The 21,978-nt window shown below is 41.7% G+C and overlaps 2 protein-coding genes and 2 long non-coding RNA genes across 4 annotated transcripts in view; 1 reads left to right on the forward strand and 3 right to left on the reverse strand.

Annotated features, from left to right (window-relative positions):
* LOC113017644 (uncharacterized) overlaps window positions 1–21,978 on the reverse strand; it is a 67,900-nt gene that overhangs the window by 13,445 nt on the left and 32,477 nt on the right. The gene's annotated exons all lie outside the window — the stretch shown is intronic.
* On the reverse strand, window positions 1,539–11,612 carry LOC113017641 (Fc receptor-like protein 2). The gene is made up of 13 exons (XM_026160783.1): window positions 11,480–11,612; window positions 9,797–10,069; window positions 9,396–9,662; window positions 8,118–8,390; window positions 7,653–7,919; window positions 6,893–7,169; window positions 4,762–4,883; window positions 4,610–4,625; window positions 4,439–4,530; window positions 3,997–4,053; window positions 3,841–3,900; window positions 3,438–3,500; window positions 1,539–2,159 (listed from the first exon to the last, which is right to left on the reverse strand). The coding sequence occupies exons 1-13, from the start codon at window positions 11,523–11,525 to the stop codon at window positions 2,035–2,037; spliced, it is 1,938 nt and encodes a 645-aa protein (XP_026016568.1). The 5' UTR covers window positions 11,526–11,612; the 3' UTR covers window positions 1,539–2,034.
* Window positions 2,249–3,290, forward strand: LOC113017649 (uncharacterized). The gene is made up of 3 exons (XR_003271531.1): window positions 2,249–2,437; window positions 2,511–2,600; window positions 2,679–3,290. It is a non-coding gene; the product is annotated as an uncharacterized LOC113017649 (long non-coding RNA).
* LOC113017652 (uncharacterized) lies at window positions 11,615–12,527 on the reverse strand. The gene is made up of 3 exons (XR_003271534.1): window positions 12,511–12,527; window positions 12,092–12,124; window positions 11,615–11,719 (listed from the first exon to the last, which is right to left on the reverse strand). It is a non-coding gene; the product is annotated as an uncharacterized LOC113017652 (long non-coding RNA).

The raw sequence follows: 21,978 nt of genomic DNA on the forward strand, positions 1-21,978 counted from the left end.
TCAAAAACAGCGGAGCACTGAGGCCTCGATCCTGTAGGATAATATTTTAACTGGTAATTTAAAGATTAATTTAAATTAATCTATTTTAAAGGCTTAAAGAAAGATAAATTAAAAACATTCAGTCTATACCTTGAATCTCTGCTAAAGGGCAGTATGCTCACTTATATGGTGACACAATCTCCTCAGCACACTCTGTTCACACTCCAAAACTTTGCAGCATCCCAAAAACACCACAGTCCACAGCCTCACACCAGAACAAAGGAGAGAAGAAGAAGAAGAGCACCTGCTGCTACTTCCTTTTTTATACCCTCTGTTTGATCCCCTGGGTCCTAAAGCCGTTACACTAATCACAGTAATAATAATGAGCAATAACACTAATAACATTTCAAACACTTTAACGACCTGAATTATTGCTGATCAGATAAAATAAAAATACAATAATAACAGTAAGTTATGAAGAGCTGTAAGAAGCTCACTTCTTTTTCATTAGTAGCTGAGAACCAGCATACAGTTGTATTACTGCCACCTACACAGCTGTGATGGTAACAGCAGACTCCAAACACTGTTCGTCTTTCAGACTCAGAGTCTGTGCAGAATTTCTCTCACACCACCATTTATTAACCCTGCAATAAAACCTCTAAACTTTCTGCTTCTGCATCCTAATTCACAGATTTAATTAAATCAGGGAACACAGGACTGCATGACATTTTATTAGAAACTAAAATGACATAAAGTCAACAAATTAGTTACAAATGGTAACAGGACAAAATGAAAAGTCACCAGTGTAGTTGTAGTTGCTCTCCCACTTTATAGGACAAAGACATGATTGATAGTGAAGAGGGAAACCCATCTACAGCACAGCTGAGCTATTAGAGTACGGTGACCACTTGTTGACTTGTAAAAGACTATATGACATTTTTTATTTCACCATTCATTAACTGCACAGAGATGTTATTGTTTAAATATGTTTTCTTCATGTAAACAGTATTATAAAGGTTCTTCATGACTGGCGCAAGTGTCCTCTTTTTTGGAAATCAAATTATGGTCACCCTGTATTAGAGGATATGATCAGCACTGTTTATCACCCTCATGCTGATTTTGCAGAAAAATGCCAACCAGGCTCAACCCAGCTGGTTAAGTTTACACCTGACTGACCTGTGCCTCCTCCTCACTGTGACTAAACAATCAGACTCTGCAGGGTCAGACAGATGTTTTGTTGCTGTCTTGTTCTTGGTTGAACCTGTCTGGATTTTTAGCTCTGAGGTTTGTGTCGTATTAATGAATTATAATACTGCTACTTCTCTGAGTCGTGCTGACCGTGATTGATGCAGAGCTTTAATTCTCTGTGATGTTCTGTCTCCATGCAATCTGTCATATGAGATTTAGCCCATGTACAAGTTATCTTTTCATTTAACTATCAGCACATAGAGAGATGATCTGGTTAGTTTGTGGATAATTTCATACAGGAAACAAAAATCAAAAATAAATATAAAATGTTCAAATGTAAAAAGATTTTATTTCTACCTTCTAACTAAAAGATGCAAAAAATGATCAGAAACACAAAAATATACATGAAATACATTCAAATGTATTCACTGCCTATGATATAATTCGTATTTATATAATGTAAACAAACACAGTTAAAGTATTTGTTGGTGCCCATATCAGTATTTACACTGCAAACACTGACTGTAAATTGTGCTGTCAGATACTAAACATCACATATTTCTCACTGCTGTTGGAACATGTTAGATACAGTCAAGGTTTATTACAATTTTTTTTATAAAAGTAACCGAAGATAAAGAGCATGAATATTGACTATGAATACACCTCCATTTGGTTTATACTGAATTATATGATATTATGATGTAATATTGTAACTGTACATAAAGCTGAGCATGTCTGATATTTGGGCAGCAGAGGAGCAAGAGTGGCTTCATGAAAAGCTTCTTCTTGGCTTTGCTGCTACAGCTCTCCTCACTGACCTGTAAGACAAGCACAAAGAGACAAAGTGATTTCCAACATGTAAAGATATTATGAGCTGAAGACATTTAATAATGTGAAGAATAAATCAGCCTGCATGGCAGCAGAATTACTGAGAGAGCTTCCTGATGTGACTTCAGAATAAACTGCTGCATCAGCTGCAGGACTTGATGTTCCTGTGAATGAAGAGAAGATCATTGAGAACAATAATATCATTAACCAGGAGGAAACTGGATGTCTCCACTGATGCAAATGTGACAGGTGAGACCTGGAGACTCGGGACCGCCCCTGGTGGGCGGAGCTGGTCTTTGCTCCTTTCATAAGCGCAGGTGTGGGCAATTGGGTATTCCTCTGCAAACCTGAAACTGCGAGTGCTTGGTCCGAGTTGGGCAAGTTGGTGTTTCTTAACTATGAAAGTCTGATACGGGTCTTCCCCTAAACTTCTGTTAGAACGGTAGGTTACACAAAAATGTACCACTTGAGCTCTGGCTGTTGGCAGAGGTTTACAGTTATTTGCACCCTTGTAGGTGGGAAACATTGCTCCCGCGAGAACGGTATAGTGGACTTCATCGCCACTGACCCACATTTATTAGGGTGTGACACGAACTTGTGGACAGGTAACAAAACCCATTCAGTTGAGGAATATTCCTGTGTTTTACTGTCCAGCTAAGTGATCTCCTGCCTTTTATTTACAGAGTACAGAGCTGCTGCTTTGCCAGGTGGATCTCTGGCTGCGGGCAAAGGACCCGACACTTCAGTGTGTTTTAATTTGTTTTAAACTGGTGTAAGTCGACAGACTGACTGTTGCGGCTGTCGATGTTTTTGTTTGTTTTTTCTTTAAATCTTTTCTGTATCAGTAGGCACCACAGATATGGATTCTTTTAGTATTTTAACCCTTTTTTTTATATATATATATATATTGTCGCAGACGGTGAAGGCGCTGCAGGGAAAACAAATCCTTTTTTTGTCTCCCCGCTTTTGCATGCACAGCGGTGGGCTCGAGTGAAGACGGCACCGAAGATTTGACTTTTTTTCTATAGTGTTTTACCCATTTGGGGTCATGTGTGAGTTGCCGTCCATTTTTAACCTGTGTGCTATGTCGATTTGTTTTTAAACGGTTCCCTGCAGCGCTTGTCCTGTCTCACGGGAAATCGTACAGTTTTATCGTTTTTAATGAGGTAACGTTTTTAATTGTTTTTAGGTGCCGCTGTTACACTGTTTCTTTTATTTTGTATCAAAAATTAAACTCTTTTAAACTGACTGTGCGCCTACGGCTCTGTCCTATTTTAAATAGGTACCTACCACGGGTCACACAAAGATAAAAGAGTAGATTTTTAAAAGCTGATGAATTGTGAATACATAAATATAAATATTAAAACAAACAGATTTACATTGTAGGAGCAGATAAACATGTTGAACAATATTCAGTGGAGATGATGGCAGACTTTGCTCACCTTTGTTTTTCTTGGCTTTTTCTTTTTTGGGCTGTTTGACCTCAGCATACATCAGACTGTCCTCTAAAAGAGACGTCAGAGCTCAGCACACATTTGTTCAGCACAGATATGATGACAAGAACATTACAGAGTAAAAACATGAGAGAAACTAAGTTTGGGGACATATAGATGGACAATACCATACTGTACAATAACAATATCATTCTGTATATGAAGCAGACAAACTTACTCTGAACGGCCCTCAATGTGTATAAGATTCAGTCTGCTGATGTGTAGTGGTCGTATGTAGTAGCTAAGCTTGGTCAGTGAATAACTAAACTCCATGTTGACCTATAATTACCTGCAATATAACGATTTGATGACACGTTCAAGTACAAACACTGAATGAGACTTGTGACTGTACCTGCAGCTCCCGTCTTCACCTCAGAGTAAACAGCACTCTGCTCTGCTTTATGATGCTTCTCTGTGAAGATGATCAGATTAATGAAAATAATTAAAACATTTTAAACACTTTAAAAACTTCCCAGGCTTTTTTCTACACTGTGTTTTGTGTACTCACTCTTCTTTCTAAGGTTTTGAAGTTTAATAAGAGAGTATGTGACGTCTCGCGCTTCATCTGCACCTGAAATGTAAAAATGTTTGTGAACACATCACATTCAATTTCATTAGTTGTGTTTAAGTCAAATCCAGGACTGTCAGATATTTTCAGAGCATGAACCCATCATGGTGTTACTGTTTGTGTTGGTCTGATATGAAACAACAACATTTGTGGATTCTTTCAGTCGAGTTAAAGATACAATCAGGTTGTAAAATCCTGTTTGTTTCTGATCTTTTGTGCATGTAGTCAGTTGGTTATTTGGATGTTTGTCCAACTGGATTTTGATAAATGTTCTTTGAGAAGCTGCTGAGCACAAACTGAACCTAAGAAATGTTCCTGTTAATGGAGACTGAATGAAAAGTCAATATTAATAATGATAATAAAGATCGGTTTAAGTGCTGACCAGGATGAACAGAGTTGTATTCATGAGTTTCATCCTGGTTGACTCCATGATTTGTGGAGGAGCCCGGACTGTGACTCTCAGACTGGATCGACCTGAAACAGGAAACAAACACAATAAACTCAAAAGTAACTGATGTTTGTTTAAAATAACAATAAAAAGTATTTTACCAACCTGGTGAAGCAGGAATCTGTGAAAGAGACAAATGTTATTACACATGTTTGTGGTGTGAATTGTTCGATCAGAATACATGTATATGTGTGAATAATTAAAGTGTGTGTAGTAAATTAACTCTGTAATACAGCATGAAAAGAAGAGGCTCTTACACTTGGACTGTCTGCAGCGATACAACAAGAGCAGGAGAATAATAATGAGAGAGACTCCACAAACCAGTCCAACAATCAACCACACAGGAGATGAAGAGCTGTCAGCTCCTGACACAGTTACAAGAAACAATAATTATTCATTAATGAATTATATGTATTTATATATATAATTTTACAAAATTGAGCCAGGCGACTTTGAGACTTAAATCAGAAAATCGAATGTTGCCTCTCAGTCATCAAACTCATTTATAAAAATCCATCAGATGTTTTGCTCCTGCTCACCTTTAACTGACATCCAGCTCTGTGCTGACTCTCTTCCTGAGTACTGACACTTGTAGAAACCTTCATCAGACTTTGACACTGCAGAGATCTTCAGCTCCCCTCGGGGATCATTTTGAATAAGTTTGTCATTGTGATAGAAAAACACATTGGAAAGTATTTTTTGTGTTCTCAAACTGCAGCTCAGACTAACAGAAGCTCCCTCAGTCACAGGATGAACAGGACTCACCAGGATAGGACCATTACCATCATCTGTGACACAATCACACACAATTGTTTCAGTCACATCAGCTGGTGCACACTTTTAGAAAAAGCTGACAAACAATAATAAGAACAGATTGTACAAATGCTTTTCATCATCAACATCTGATCTCGTGTATTTAAAAAAACGCTATTTCTCCAGATAAATTACACACATACAGCAAAGCTGGGAAAAATGTTCATGTGACGTTTAAATCATCCAAATCCAAGAAGTAAATGTATAATAACATACTCTGTACAGTGATGTTGACTGCACTGCTGAACTCTCCTGATCCAGACTCACACCAGTACACTGCAGTATCTGACTTTGATGTGTTGATGTCACATGTGGATCCAGTCATTCTCCTACAGTCAGAGTACAGTCGGCCGTCCTCAGAGAACTTCCTCACTCTCCACTCAGGGAAGTTTCCCTCACAGGTCAGTGAGACAGAGTCAGAGGTGAAGTGTTGCACTCTGTCAGGACTCACTGTGAGAGACGCTGCTGAATGAACATCTGGAAACAACATGCAGTGAAGAGACAAAGCTCACAGATGTTAGGATTCAAAATATCACAGTGAAAATATTCTTTTGCTTTAATGTTTAAAGGTCAGTGCTAAAAGATGCAATGTTCGTATAATTTTCACCTTCAATGCTACCCCCCCCCCCCCCAAAAAAAAAAAACCATCAATTTACACTTTTTTGCTGTTGCATTACTTGAAAAAAGATAGAATCAAGCTGACCTGCAGACCAGACAAACTTTGGTTGACTGTGATCAGTGTGATACTCTGGGTCTCCTCTTCCAGCTCTGCACACATATCCTGCTGTGTGTGTCTGTCCATGAATGATGTAGGAGTCCTGTGCAGTCCCACTGCCATCAGGTAGCAGCTCATAACTGGAGGATTTCTCTGATAGATCAGGAACAGCTTTATACCAGTAGAAGCTCCATCCTGCAGACGGATGTTCAACCTCACAGTTCAGAGTTACTGAGGCTCCAGGACTCAGCCATGATGGAGACACAATGAGGACAGGACGGGGTTCATCTGTTCAACAAAGATTTTCTCTCAATCTTTCGTCTCTTAACTCTGAATTCAATGTCACTAAAATGTTGACTCACAAATATTTATGATGAACTTTAAGAGTGAGACTATCTAAACATGTCAAATATCTCAACATGTACTAATAAAAACACATTTTTACAAACTGTTTCTATTTCCAGGTTAAATGAACTATGACTCTACTTACTGTCAGAAACTGTCAGTGTGACTGAAACACTCCACTCTGTTGTTTCATGCTGTGAACTTTTCATTCTGCCCTTACAGCGATAGTTTCCACTGTTGGATGATGAAGCAGATCTAATCCTGTATTCATTTTGATTTGGAGCTTTTATCCTGCTGTTTGTTTCCCACTCATAATCCCACTCAGTGTCTCCTCCATGGATCTCACATCTGACAGTGATCGTCTCTCCTCTGTATATCTCAGACCAGTTTGGATACAGAGTCACAACAGGTCTGATTGGGACTGTATGTATTCACAAAATGAGTAAATGAATGATAAAATGGGTCAATTTCCATCAAATGTAGTGATTTTTGGTTAATTAACTTTGAACTCACCAGTTTTCCCAATCCTGACTGACTGGCTGTCCTCTGTGTAGTAAACTGGGTTTCCTCTTCCTCCTCTGCACCTGTAGAGTCCTTCCTGTGAGACACTGATTTGTCCATTTGAGTGGAAAACTGCATCTTGTGTGGTCAGGGCTTCAGAGGATTTCTCATCTCTGTACCAGTAGTATTTCCATCCAGATGATGATGATGGGTTCATAGAGCAGGTCAGGGTCACACTGCCCCCTACTGGAACAGCTGTGTTATCAGCTCTCAGTTTGGCCTTTGGTTTATCTGCAGTTCAGTTTAGAAAAAGAACAAAAGTCAATGACTGAATCAAACCAGTTGAAATAACTTGGTGGGAATATGGAAATAATAAATATCACATAACTTTAATGGTGAAGCTGCAACAAACTGTACAACTATCACACAAACACAACACTAATCTTTCATATTTAATTTGCTGCATTTCTAAGTTAAAAACACACATGAGGAACAATCAGTGGATTTAATGTTTCTTAGTGGATGTGGTGGAGCAGCTGAGACAGATTCAGCATTTGTTCTGCATTTCATCTTTCATGTATTAGAGCTGCACAGCAGAGAAGTTACTCTCATATGTTTTGTTCTCTTCACTGTGAATAAAAAGCTGCTGTTCAGGTTTTTGTTGTTGGAATAAAAACTAAACATTTTACTGACCAACATGAAAGACAGTTATAAAGCTGTAAGAAAGAAGAAGTGCTTTTTCCTTATTTAGATACTCTGGATGAAAGATCTTACATGATACAGTCAGTGTGATGATATCACTCCACTCTGAGAAGAAATAGTCCCTTCTGCCCCGGCAGCTGTATCCTCCACTGTCAGACTCAGTAGCTCTGATGATTCTGTATTCATTGGATGTTGGAGGTGTGTTTAACTTGGCTGCTCTCCATTCATACGTCCACTGAGCTCCTTCACCTCCCTGAATCTCACATCTGACAGTGACTGTCTCACCGCTGTATATCTGAGTCCAGGATGGCTGCAGGGTCACAGTGGGCTTACTGGGAACTGTTCACAGAAAAATATCCAGTTAGAGACAAAAAGAAACATAAAGATAAAAAAAATAAGACTGAATAAATTATTCTATTTGTCAGGAGTTGTCTCTCATTTCAGGTTTAATAAACTCATAGTTGTTGAATGAAATTGTTAGCACAGAACACAACATAACATCTCTCAGTTTGGCAGAAATAAAATAATTGAACCCACGACTTTCTGTAACTGTGACGTCACTGCTGTCCTCTGTGTAGTAAACTGGATCTCCTCTCCCTCCTCTGCAGTGGTACAGACCTCCTTGTGAGACACTAATAACTCTGTTTGCTTCATTTCCTCTCATGAGCTGAGCTTTAGAAGAGACTGAATCACGTCTGAACCAGTCAAACTTCCAGCCAGCAGAGCCCTCCACAGAGCAGCTCAGTGTCACACTGCCCCCTGCTGGTATGACTGAACTTTGTGCTGTCAGTGTGGCTCTGGGTTTACTTGCTGTTGAAGAAACAAAACCACAAAATTAAATCATCATAAAGAATACATTTCTTACAGCACTAATCACACTTTAAAGATTCACAGAGTAATTTATCTACAAACACAAAGATTAATTAGTTTCCCTGCATGTGACACATTAGACTGTTTAGTCCACTTGCTTATTAATCCTGTTTATTGGTTCTTGCACTGTCGCTACGATCAGCTGATTCCTGTTTGTATCAAAGGAGGAAAATGGTGGTTCAGAAATTACTTTTATTGTTACTGCACAAAGGATGGGAACGATGGTAAAGTGGAGACTGCTGCAGGACAGAAACAACAACGTGATCAACTGTTAACACAACTTCAGCTCTTCACAGTACCTGCACAGACAGTACGCTAACACTAAGCTAGCCAATAACCCAGAGTGATGAATTTCAACAGGTAAGAAACTGATGAGCAGTCAGGCTGCAGCTCCGTTTCTACCTGTTCATGCCTCTACAGTAAAATCACCATGACGACCGCTTTAAAGTCTCTTTGTGCTGGTTTTGTGTAAGAACTTTTTTGCTTTACTTTTTTTGAGAAATGATCCCAACACTGATTCCAACAAAGAGGGGAAATACCTCCAACATGCACAAACATTTGACCTCACAGCCTCTAATTAATCTGCATGAATGTCTTTGATATTCTGCTTAGAGATGGTGGCGACTCTCAAAGTGGAGCCAATGAGAATCAATAAATTCTTATCCATTCCCATCCCTACCTGCATGTGACACATTAGACTGTTTAACAAACTAAAGATTTCACTGATTTATCATTCTCTTATCAAACTCTCATCTCTGTACATTCCTCTTTACATTGCTGATAATTTAAGAGCCTCCATGGTGTCTCTCCTTTCTGTTTGCACAGTGAGAAAAACTGTTGTCCTGAGCTGCCTGCAGACAGCTGGATCATTGTTGGAGTTTTCCTGTTAAGACAGATGTAAACATGAAAACATGAAATGTCAGCATGAATCATGGTCCAACTCACATGAAACTGTCAGTCTGAAGGCATCACTCCATCCTGTGAAGAGATAGTCACTGCTACCCCGACATCTGTAGTCTCCACTGTGGGACACTGAAACTCTGCTGATCCTGTATTCACTGGATGTTGGAGGGCTGTTTGTGTTGGGTGCTGTCCATTCATATTTCCACACCTTTCCTTCACCTCCCTGAATCTCACATCTGAGAGTGATTGTGTCACCAGTGAATATCTGAGACCAGCTGTGCTGCAGATTCACAGCAGCCCAAACTTTCCCTAACAAACAAATAAACACAAATATTAAACTGAAAAAAAAATCAACAAGGAATAAAAACAAAATCATATTTATAATGTGTTACTTTCATATAATCATTAATTTGTGTTATCTCACAACAAAATTTCACCCTCACCTTGTTTCTGAATTGTAACTGCAGCACTGTCCTCTGTGGAGAAAACTGGATCTCCTCTCCCTCCTCTGCAGTAATAGATGCCTCCTTCTGAAATACTGATCGTGTGCTCTGATGTTCCAGCTCCTATTTTCTGAGCTCCAGAAAACTCTGAATCACGTCTGAACCAGTCAAACTTCCAGCCAGCAGAGCCCTCCACAGAGCAGCTCAGTGTCACACTGCCCCCTGCTGGTATGACTGAACTTTGTGCTGTCAGTGTGGCTCTGGGTTTACTTGCTGTTGATGTTACAGGAAAGACAAACATCAGACTGTCAGTTGCTTCAGGAAAAACTTTGTTATATAACAAATAAAGATTTCAACATAAAAACTCAATAGTAATTTAAAAAAAAATCCAATTTATTTTTATTAATTTACAATTTATGTATTTTTTTAATTCAGTAAGTGCTTAATAGGTCACGACCCTGGATGATGGGTTAAGAAGGTGGATGGAGTTCAATAATAGATCTCAGGTTTCTCAGGTAGGTCGGTCCCTGATCTCAGTGTGATCATCACACTTGATGCAAACAGGCACCAACAGCACAAGAACAAAAAAGTGTCTTCAAAGCAAATTTGATGAGAATCAACAACTGGCAGCAGCACACATGAGGACAGCACAGGTATCTCAGCTAACTGTTAGCCAGCCAGAGAGCCAGGAGCTAACACTGGATGTATATAACATGATGAAAACTTTATCAGAGTGAATCAAGAATCAGGTGAGACTGTTTTTATGCTCAGCCATCAAACTGTACTCCTAAATGCAGAGACAGGTGAACTATACACTGTTAGCTGATCTGAGGCCAGTTGATTGTGGTCGCTCTTATTATCAGATTTTTTAATCTGTTTTTTATTTAAATGTTTGTTTTAAGGATCATGATCACATAAATATATATGCATAAAGATGCATAACCAGTGCACAGTCAGCAGCATTTATCAGTCATAATTTACACAGATGTTTTTCATACTGTAAATGGTAAATGGCCTGCATTTGTATAGCGCTTTTCTAGTCCATAGGACCCCAAAGCGCTTTACACTACAGTCAGTCATTCACCCATGCACACACACATTCACACACTGGTGATGACAAGCTACATTGTAGCCACAGCTGCCCTGGGGCGCACTGACAGAGGCGAGGCTGCCAGACACAGGCGCCACCGGGCCCTCTGACCACCACCAGTAGGCAAACACGGGGTTAGTATCTTGCCCAAGGATATTTGGCATGCAGCCAGGATGCAGCCTGGGATCGAACCACCGACTTTCTGATTAGTGGCTGACCTGCTCTGCCACCTGAGCTACAGCCACCCCTATATGCTATCCCCGACCCCAACCAGGGCTGTGATGTGATAACAGAACTCTTCTCTGTTGATGATCAGCCTTTTCTTTTTTCAGCATCTGTATTTCCATCGTCAGACAGCAGCTCTGCTCATTCTGTATTTATTGATCATGTTTGATCCACAACTTCAAATAAATTATAAAAACAAAATAATTGTGTCATAATTCTGAGCTGCAGTGGTGGAAACTACACATGTGCAGGTACTGAAGAAACTGAGATCATCACATCTGTGTTTAATGTTTGTCACGATTTTCTCTGATTTTGTTACTAAACTAAAACAAAGAACAATATGACTCAATGAAATGTGTCCAACTTACATGATACAGTCAGTGTGATGATGTCACTGCAGACTGAAAGACTCATGGTGCAGCAGCTGTATCCTCCACTGTCAGACTCAGTAGCTCTGCTGATTCTGTATTCAGATGTTCGAGGTCTGATTATCTTGTCTTCTCTCCAAACAACCATTGACTGACTTCCTTCACATCTGACAGTGACTGTCTCACTGCTGTATATCTGAGGCCAGGATGGTTCGAGGATCACGGTGGGCTTATTGGGAACTGTTCACATAAACACATCAAGTTAGAGATTGATGGAAGCATAAAGTCATTTTGAAGCTGAACTGATTTTTATTGCTGCTGTTAAGAGTCAAAAGATTTACTGCATCCTGGTGACATTTGGACTTGAAAATAATAAGATGTGTTTTCATGAAACAAATTAAAGCAGTTAATTAATATTCTGAGTAAAACCACAGAGTGACTGCACAGATCTGCAGGATTTAACTCACTCACTGTTTATAAACCCATTTAGTATCTTAAATAAAACGATGCACAAACAGAGGAACAGAATGTGATTTAAAATGGTGCATGAAATATCAGATTAAAATTATACATATTATATGAATGTGAAGAAAACAAAGAACCATTTCTCACCTTCAGCATTAATGTAGAAGAGAGAACCGAGCACTAAAGTAAAGATTAAACATCATCAGGATCAAACTGACAGAAAATCAAACTCAAAATGAACAAAATTGTTTTTTAAAGATAAGTTTTCACATGACACAGTTACTGCTCATCAAAATATTTCTGTGCATAAAACACTATTAATATATGAACTTGTACACAGCAATGAGTCAAGTGCAACAAGCAGCGATGTATCCAACACGATACTCCAGACTAAACTGAACCAAGGAACCAGCCAACATTTGTCTGTAACTTTCATAAACATCACAAATATGCTTTGTTCAAACTCTCACATAAACACTTCAAACCAGTGATACACTCTAATTCTCACACATGAGAAACACTTTCATTAATCAGTGCCATTCAAACAATGTCACAAATGTACTTACACAATAACCCCGTCATGCAGAGCAAAGAGTGCCCCATCCTCACATCCAGCCCTGCTGCACTCTGATCCTCAGCTGATCTCAAACACTTTGACTTTACATCAATAATAAAAAGAGAAGCTGCATTTAATACAGATAAGACCAGAGTGTTTCTTCTGACTGTGGCCTCTCTGTGCTTCCTTTCCTTTTATACAAACCTCAAACAGCTCCTGTAGCTTTGACCACAGCAGTTGTGTGACGTGTTCACATTTCCTGTCCACTGCAAACATGCAGGCTTGCTTCTTGTGTTTGCTTCTTACCTCCTGTTGTTTCAGGTCAGGTGACATATTTACCAGCTCATAATTATGTTTTATTCTCAGAGACTTTTATGTGATGTGTGCAGTGTGCTGTGGATCATCATAATGTTGGAATATTTTATCTTGAGTCATCTTATCAGCAAATGTTTCTGAACATCCACAGACATTTATTGTGCCATACATGAATGCTGTCTTCCCAAAATGTGTTGTTCTCAGTTTCTGGCCACCCCACTCACTCACTCTCCAGGATTATGCACAGACAATGATCTTAAAATAGTTATTTGGTTTCTTCTGTTCCAAATATCACTCATTTAAAGGTGCCAGTGTTCACATTTTGAACAGACAAGTATGATGGTTTGAAAGAGGCCGTCTCTACTGTGAATGACCATCATTAACCAGAGGTGGTGCCTTATGGCGTCAGCTGTCAGCCAACTACAATCCTGTTTTGAGATCTCTTCCCAGGCACATCAACCCCCACTAGTATCTTTCTTCAGGTGACCTCAATACATCACATGATGGGGTGAGGCAACCTCTCACAGCATTCTCACCCAAAATCTCCGGTGATAATTTCTGAACAAGCCAGAAGTTGGAATTGTTTTTTTTTTTTTTGTGGAACACAACTCACATTTACCGCTTGGAAAGTCTGAGCAGACACACAGACTGTGAGTTAGCAATCCAAGATGGCAGCACTGAACCTAAAACAACAGTCAAACTGTAAACTTTTATTTGTACTGCCACTCTTTTGTATTTTTGACTCACTAAATATGTCATACATAGAGCACTGATTAGCTTTGATTCATTAATGTGTTTTTAAGTACAAAAAGCTCCATAACGGCTCGCACTTTTTGCCTGTCCCATTTGGATCTTTAGCCATCAGACTTGTTGTCTTAAGGCCAAGAAAGGTTTACTTTACCAAGTGGATCATCATGGCCTTGCCATATTGGTCCATTTGATTGACCTTTATTATAATTATGTATTTATTTTATTTTCGGTTGTTACAGACAGGACAGACATGATTAGGGGATAGGACAGGGAGAAAGAATGAAAGAAAGAGAGAGAGAGAAAGAAAAATAGAGGGGAGAAGAGACGGTGAGAAAGGGGGGAAGAAAGAAAAACAAACAAAACACCTGGATCAACTATGTGGAGAAAAAAAAACAGAAGAGAAAACAAACAAAAAAGAGCAACATAATAAATACAACACCATCACACTGAACTAGGTAGCAGTAGATAATAAATAATAAATGTTATTGTGCAGCACGCAAGATCGACAGCGCACAATGTGCTTTGAGGTAGCAGCCAAGAAAGGTGTACAGGGAGTGCAGAATTATTAGGCAAATGAGTATTTTGTCCACATCATCCTCTTCATGCATGTTGTCTTACTCCAAGCTGTATAGGCTCGAAAGCCTACTACCAATTAAGCATATTAGGTGATGTGCATCTCTGTAATGAGAAGGGGTGTGGTCTAATGACATCAACACCCTATATCAGGTGTGCATAATTATTAGGCAACGTCCTTTCCTTTGGCAAAATGGGTCAAAAGAAGGACTTGACAGGCTCAGAAAAGTCAAAAATAGTGAGATATCTTGCAGAGGGATGCAGCAGTCTCAAAATTGCAAAGCTTCTGAAGCGTGATCATCGAACAATCAAGCGTTTCATTCAAAATAGTCAACAGGGTCGCAAGAAGCGTGTGGAAAAACCAAGGAGCAAAATAACTGCCCATGAACTGAGAAAAGTCAAGCGTGCAGCTGCCAAGATGCCACTTGCCACCAGTTTGGCCATATTTCAGAGCTGCAACATCACTGGAGTGCCCAAAAGCACAAGGTGTGCAATACTCAGAGACATGGCCAAGGTAAGAAAGGCTGAAAGACGACCACCACTGAACAAGACACACAAGCTGAAACGTCAAGACCGGGCCAAGAAATATCTCAAGACTGGTTTTTCTAAGGTTTTATGGACTGATGAAATGAGAGTGAGTCTTGATGGGCCAGATGGATGGGCCCGTGGCTGGATTGGTAAAGGGCAGAGAGCTCCAGTCCGACTCAGACGCCAGCAAGGTGGAGGTGGAGTACTGGTTTGGGCTGGTATCATCAAAGGTGAGCTTGTGGGGCCTTTTCGGGTTGAGGATGGAGTCAAGCTCAACTCCCAGTCCTACTGCCAGTTTCTGGAAGACACCTTCTTCAAGCAGTGGTACAGGAAGAAGTCTGCATCCTTCAAGAAAGACATGATTTTCATGCAGGACAATGCTCCTTCACACGCGTCCAAGTACTCCACAGCGTGGCTGGCAAGAAAGGGTATAAAAGAAGAAAAACTAATGACATGGCCTCCTTGTTCACCTGATCTGGACCCCATTGAGAACCTGTGGTCCATCATCAAATGTGAGATTTACAAGGAGGGAAAACAGTACACCTCTCTGAACAGTGTCTGGGAGGCTGTGGTTGCTGCTGCACGCAATGTTGATGGTGAACAGATCAAAACACTGACAGAATCCATGGATGGCAGGCTTTTGAGTGTCCTTGCAAAGAAAGGTGGCTATATTGGTCGCTGATTTGTTTTTGAATGTCAGAAATGTATATTTGTGAATGTGGAGATGTTATATTGGTTTCACTGGTAAAAAAAATATATAATTGAAATGGGTATATATTTGTTTTTTGTTAAGTTGCCTAATAATTATGCACAGTAATAGTCACCTGCACACACAGATATCCCCCTAAAATAGCTAAAACTAAAAACAAACTAAAAACTAATTCCACAAACATTCAGCTTTGATATTAATGATTTTTTTGGGATCATTGAGAACATGGTTGTTGTTCAATAATAAAATTATTCCTCAAAAATACAACTTGCCTAATAATTCTGCACTCCCTGTAGTTTGTGTCTGTGCACACCTGTGTGGATCAGCACACTTGTATTCCAAAGGTTTCTCCACGTAACAATCTGCTAGGGAGTGTGGGGAGCCGTAGCCCCGTCCCCCAGGGCATGAAGCAGGTATGGAGGAGATCCAGGCCCCAGACATTCAGAGGCCCCAGAGTACGAGGACCCAAGGAGGACCACCAAAGGGGGGCAACCGTGTCACCCTCCGGGGAAGAGCTGAGTAGAGTAGAGCCCCAAACAAGAGGTCACCCAGCAGCTACGGAGCAGAGGCCAGAGGGGGTTGCAGTGGCGTGCCCGTGGGCTCTGCCAGCAGACAGCTGTGCCAGAGAGGACCGAGCCTCAGGCCCAGAGGCCAGAGGCCTGAGGGCACCCCACCCCCCGGAAGGGGCTCAGCCGGGCCACAGGCGCCAGGCCCCACCAATCGGCCACCAGGAGTGAGCCGGTACATACATGAGCGCCCAGCCCCAGTCGACAAGAACCACCAACACACCAATGTCTGAGCCACCGGCAGGGAGTGTGGTGAGGGGAGATAGGCCTCCATACTTTGGAGGGCCTGAGATGAGAGGGAGGCAGCTGAGGAAAGGGAGGGGAAAGCGGCCCCTCCCTGGGGTCAGCTCCCCCGCTGACCCCAGTAGCAACCCCCACACTCTGGAACCCACCAGGGCAAGGGGGCCCAGGCCCATCCGGATGGGGGCTGTAAGGAAGAGGACTCCCTTACTGCATTTATTTATATTGTATTGTCTGTATAGCACTTTAGAGCACACCTTTCACTTTATTAAAAGCACCTTATCAGCTTCATGGGGCTTCATCTGCCCATCACTTATCAAGCAATTTATGAGCATTGCACTTTAAGCATGGATTTGCACACAAGAAGTTTAAATATTTATTGACTATTTATTGGGAATTTTAAAATCAGTTGGTGGCCTTATTTCAGATCCTGCACAGCTGCTCCTCGTCAAGGAATGTGGTGGTTGTCTGTCAGGAGAGAAGAATGGTGATTGAGATTAAGGTTTACCAATAAGGAAAACTAATGCAAATGTGTGTGTGAAATCAAGGGATAAAAGTGGTGCAAATAAGTGTTTGTAAGTTAATGATTACTCACCTTTCTTGCTTGTGTCCTCTTTAAGGTGTTTGGGCAAATGTTTCCCTGGGGGTCCAGACACCATTTAAAGGTTCCGGGAGAGACCATGGGTAAAGAGTGTGGTGAATCTTTTTGTGCTTAGGTTTCTGGGTTTTTATAATATTGGGTTTGGTGTAACATTAAAGTGTGAAATATTTATTAATATGTAAATGTGAAAATGTATTTATGTATTTATTTATTCTTATTGATATATTGTATACTGTGGTGGAAGGTTGGGATTTAAGAATTTACCTGAGAGTGGAATAATGGTTAAGTCTGTGACAGCTGAACATATTTAAGGCTGCCAGTTGTCATTAGAGGGTGGATTTTTTTTGTGCTGTGAAGAAGCGCGACCATTTAATTGTTGTAAGGAGAGCCATATAGCAAATAAATACTTTGTTCCACTACACTTGCCTTGGTCTGTCTCACTGTGTTTCCAGCCGCTAAGGGCTGCCCTGTTACAGGGGCCCACAGCAGCAGCACCGCCCAGCCCCACAGAGTCCGGGGCAGCCCACCCGACCCAACCGCAGAGAAAACTGCACCCACCCCATCATCCAATCATCTCCCAAACGACACAAGACAATAGACACCCAGGTTGAGTTCATTCTCTACCTCTCCTATATCTCTCCCCCACCTGTAGAGTGAGCTGACAAACATGTTGATATCGAAGTGTTTTAGATTGTTGAACAGCAGGTGTGTTTTTCCTTCCCTCCACTTTTCTGTGGGAAAGGAAAAATACATTAAGATGTTACTTCATGTTTTTATGTTATTTACAGCTTATGTTAAGTAAGTGCAAAAATTTCAGTACATATCAATATGTCATGAGGTTGTAATGCCTCCAGACATGAAGTCTGAAAAGGCCTAAAAACTTGGGGACTCTGTGATGCTGCAGAGTCCAGCAGACAGTTTGGAGTCAAACACTGACGTCATCATCACAGGTGTAGGAACCATTTCTGTAACAGCAGCCAAACAGACACATTAGTATCAGTAGGTATAGATGATTTACTGGCTCCTCTGCTGGTTACAAAGCAGTGATTATACTTTGGAGTTTCGTGTTATACTGTGAGGAACTGACATGTTTGGAAGTTGCAGTAAGAAGGAAAACATACAGTGAGGAACAGAAGTATTTGAACACCCTGCGACTTTGCAAGTTTCCCCACTTAGAAATCATGGAGGGATCTGAAATTCACAATGTAGCTGCATTCCCACTGTGAGAGACAGGATTTTAAAAACAATTCAGGAAATCACATTGCATGATTTTTAAATAATTTATTTGTATCACTGTATCTGTATATGATGTTGTGGACAGAGAGAGTGATGGATGATTTTATTTATTTCAGAGATAAATGAACATTTACAGCACGTCCATGCAGAGACTCTTAAAGACATGAGCGTGAGAAACAAGCTTTTCACCGTTTCTCTTGATGCCCACATGCTTTATTTATCCTTTAGTCCAGCATGTGTCATCACCACAATAAAGCTACTTTTAACCTGTTTTCACACATTGTCATACCTGCACATTTCCACTGTGCTGTGTTGACTTTAAAGAAGACAAACGTTAGACTTCAGGCTGAAACCACAGGCTGCATTTCCTCTTTTCTTGGAGGCCCAGACAGAAATTTTGTGGTGTCTGATTTTCAGCAGATAAAAATAAACCAAACCTACAACAGTCTTTTCCACACATGCAGTCATCACAGTCTGCTCAGAGAAACAAAGAACAAGCAGGGAGGGGGTGACGTGCACCACTAGACTCATATGTACTATCATCTACAGGTTGAGGAATCTGCAGTACTCTGAAACTTCCTTAATCCCACCCCAAACCCCTGATTTTTTTTTGATGAAACTGATAACTCTGTAGGATGAACAAGGATTGCATAAAAATGTGAGAAACTGAAGCATGTTTTAACACAGTCCCAACAGTGGTGGTCTCACAGGGGCTCGAGCTCTCCATCGGTGGAGGGTACTCAACCAGCCTGTTATTTTGCTTTCAAATAGTCCAGCTACACTCTGCTCATGATTCTAAATAAGTAGCACCTGTTTGAGGTCGTTAGCTGTCATAAAGACACCTGTGTCATCCTGGCACCAGCCAAGTCTAAGTAGCAACATAGGCAAAACCAAAGAGCTGTCAAAAGACGCAAGAGACAAAACTGTAGACCTCGCTGGAAAGGGCTACGGGTGCCACCTCTCTGGGGACATCTCAGGCCCTCAAAGGTTTGGAGGCCTATCTCCACCCACCACCACTTCCCCTGCCAGTGGCGGACTCCCTCAGGTGTCGGTGCGTTGGTGGTTCTTTGTGTCTGGGGGTGGGCGTCCGGGTACACACCGGCTCACTCCTTGGCGGCCGCTTATCGGGTCCTGGAGCCTGGGGCTCGCTCGGGCCACTTCGGAGGTGGGGTCCCCCCGGCCTCTCGGCCTGGGGCTCGGTCACTCAGGCACAGCTGGCTGCCGGCGGAGCTCACGGGCGCGTCACTGCAACTCCCCCTGGCTTCTGCTCCGCGGCTGCTGAATGACCCCTCATCTGGCACTCTCCTTAGCTCTTACTGGGACAGTGGCACGGCTGCCCCTCTGTTGGTCTTCCTTGGTCTCTTGTGTTCTGGGGGCATCTGGATGTCTGGAGTTTTGATCTCCTCCATACCTGCTTCATACCCTGGAGGACGGGGCTGTGGCTCCCCACACTCCCTAGCAGATCATTACATGGAGAAACCTTTGGAATGCAAGCATGCTGATCCACACAGGTATGCACACAAGTGTACACACGGGTGTTCACAGACGCGGACTACAGCTTTCTTGGCTGCTGCCTCAAAGCACATTGTGCGGTGTCTATCTTGCGTGCTGCACAATATCGTTTATTATTTAGTATCTACTGTTATCTACTGCTAGCTAGTTCATTGTGATGGTGCTTTTTATTTTTATTATGTTGCTCTTTGTTGTTTGCTTTCTCTTCTGTTTTTTTTCTCCATACAGGTGACCCAGGTGTTTTTTTGTTTTTTTTTCTTCCCCCCCTTCTCACCGTCTCTTCTCCCCTTTGGTTTTCTTTCTCTCCCTCTCTTTCTTTCATTCTTTCTCCCTGCCCTATCCCCAAGTCATGTCTGTCCCGTTTGTAGCAACTGAAAATAAAATAAATTCATAATTATAATAAAGGTCAATCAAATGGACCAATATGGCAAGGCCATGATGATCCACTTGGTAAAATAAATCCGCTTGGCATCTTTCTTGGCCTTAAGACAACAATTCTGATGGCTATAGATCCAAACGGGACACAAAAAAAAAAAAAGGAAAGGAAAGGGCTACGGGGCAATTGCTAAGCAGCTTGGTGAAAAAAGAACAACTGTTGGAGCAATTGTCAGGAAATGGAAGAGGCTAACGATGACTGTCAATGTCCGTCGGCCCCACGGAAGATCTCTCCTCGTGGGGTTTCAGTGATGCCAAGAATGGTGAAGAATCAGCCCAGAACTACACGGGAGGAGCTGGTCGTTTCCAAGGCTACTATCAGTAATACACTAAGACATCATGGTTTAAAATCTTGCATCGCACAGAAGATTCTCCTGCTTAAGTCAGCCCATGTCCAGGCCTGTCTGAAGTTTGCCAGGGATCATCTGGATGATCCAGAGGAGTCATGGGAGGAAGTCCTGTGGTCAGATGAGCCCAAAGTAGAACTTTTTGGTCTTAACTCCATTCACCGTGTTTGGAGGGAGAAGAATGATGAGTATCATCCCAATAATACCATACGTACAGTGAAGCATGGGGCTGGAAGCATCATGCTCTGGGGGTGTTTTTCTGCATAGGGGACGACTGCACTGTATTAATGAGAGGATGAACGGGCCATGTATTGTGACATATTAGGCAAAAACCTCCTTCCCTCAGTTAGAGCATTAAAGATGGGTCGTGGCTGTGTCTTCCAACATGACAATGACCTAAAGCCCACAGCCAGGAAAACCAAGGAGTGGCTCCGTAAGGAGCATATTAAGGTTCTGGAGTGGCCTAGCCAGTCTCCAGACCTAAATCCAATAGAAAATCTTTGTCGGGAGCTGAAACTGTGTTGCTCAGCGACAACCCCGAAACCTGACAGATGTAGAGAAAATCTGTATGGAGGAGTGGGCCAAAATCCCTCCTGCAGTGTGTGCAAACCTGGTGAAGAACTACAGGAACCGTTTGACCTCTGTAATTGTTAACAAAGGCGTCTGTACCAAATATTAACATTTTTTGACTCAAGTTTGACTTATTTGACACAGTAATTCACAAATAAATTGTTCGAAAATCATACAATGTGATTTCTGGATTTTTCCTTTTAGATTCTGTCTCTCACTGTGTGAATGCACCTATGCTGAAAATTGTAGACCCCTTCATGATTTCTAAGTAAGAGAAAAAAAATCACAGGGTGATCAAATACTTACTGACCTCACTGTAAATGCTGGAGCTGCAAGCTGTCGTCCTGGCACTCAAGTAAGTTCTTTTGTGTCTGCAGGGGCACCTTGTCATTGTCATAACAGACAGGGCAGAAGACAACCTTTTTCTTTTTTTCCAGGGAGTCAACATTTTTCCATCTGTTTGTCTCCCTGCAGAACGATGTCCCTCCCCTTGTGTGTGACAACCTGGCAAACCCTTTTGCCTTCCCTCCATACTCCCTCCTCCAGTCATTCCTTTGCCAGGTCCAGACCAAAGAGGTGGGGTTGATCCTGGTGGCCCCGCTTTGGCCCCACATGGCCTGGTTTCCAACTGTCCCACCACTCAGAAAGGGACACCCTTTTCTGAAGGTCCTCCTGTCCCAGGTGAAGGGGGTCACTGTTCCACCTTTTCCCAGTCGGGCTCAGGCTGGCAGCCTGTTGTTAGGTGTAGCTATGGGTGGACTCAAGAGCAGAAAACACGGAAGTTCGGGGGTTGCAGTGAAGGAAGTTTATTTACAGTGAAAGGCTATATACAGGGAAGGAACGTATTTACAAGACAGGACTTGTATGGAAACACAGAGCCAGGACGTGCAGGGTGAACATGCACTGGTGGCGCACTTGATCTCAGGGGGGAGGGATAATAGTGTTAGTGGTGTTTTGCCGTAAACCGAAAAGAACACAAACGGGAAAATAAACGAGAACTGGAGAGCTTACTTGATCCAGTCTGACATATAGACACTGGGGAAGTTATTAGAAGCCAGACTTAAGAGGCACGGAGGGAGACTGAGAGGTGAGGTGC

The sequence above is a fragment of the Astatotilapia calliptera genome, unplaced genomic scaffold (assembly GCF_900246225.1).
Source record: "Astatotilapia calliptera unplaced genomic scaffold, fAstCal1.2 U_scaffold_17, whole genome shotgun sequence".
NCBI lineage: Eukaryota > Metazoa > Chordata > Actinopteri > Cichliformes > Cichlidae > Astatotilapia > Astatotilapia calliptera.

What these genes read in the sequence shown, in the direction of transcription:
- LOC113017641 (XM_026160783.1), bottom strand. Translation starts at nt 11,525, where the DNA reads ATGAGTCTTTCAGTCTGCAGTGACATCATCACACTGACTGTATCAT. An exon ending in AGTTACAATTCAGAAACAAG is followed by an intron (nt 9,663 to 9,796) that starts GTGAGGGTGAAA and finishes TTTGTTTGTTAG; the next exon opens with GGAAAGTTTGGGCTGCTGTG. An exon ending in TCAGTCAGGATTGGGAAAAC is followed by an intron (nt 4,884 to 6,892) that starts TGGTGAGTTCAA and finishes ATTATTGTTTCT; the next exon opens with TGTAACTGTGTCAGGAGCTG.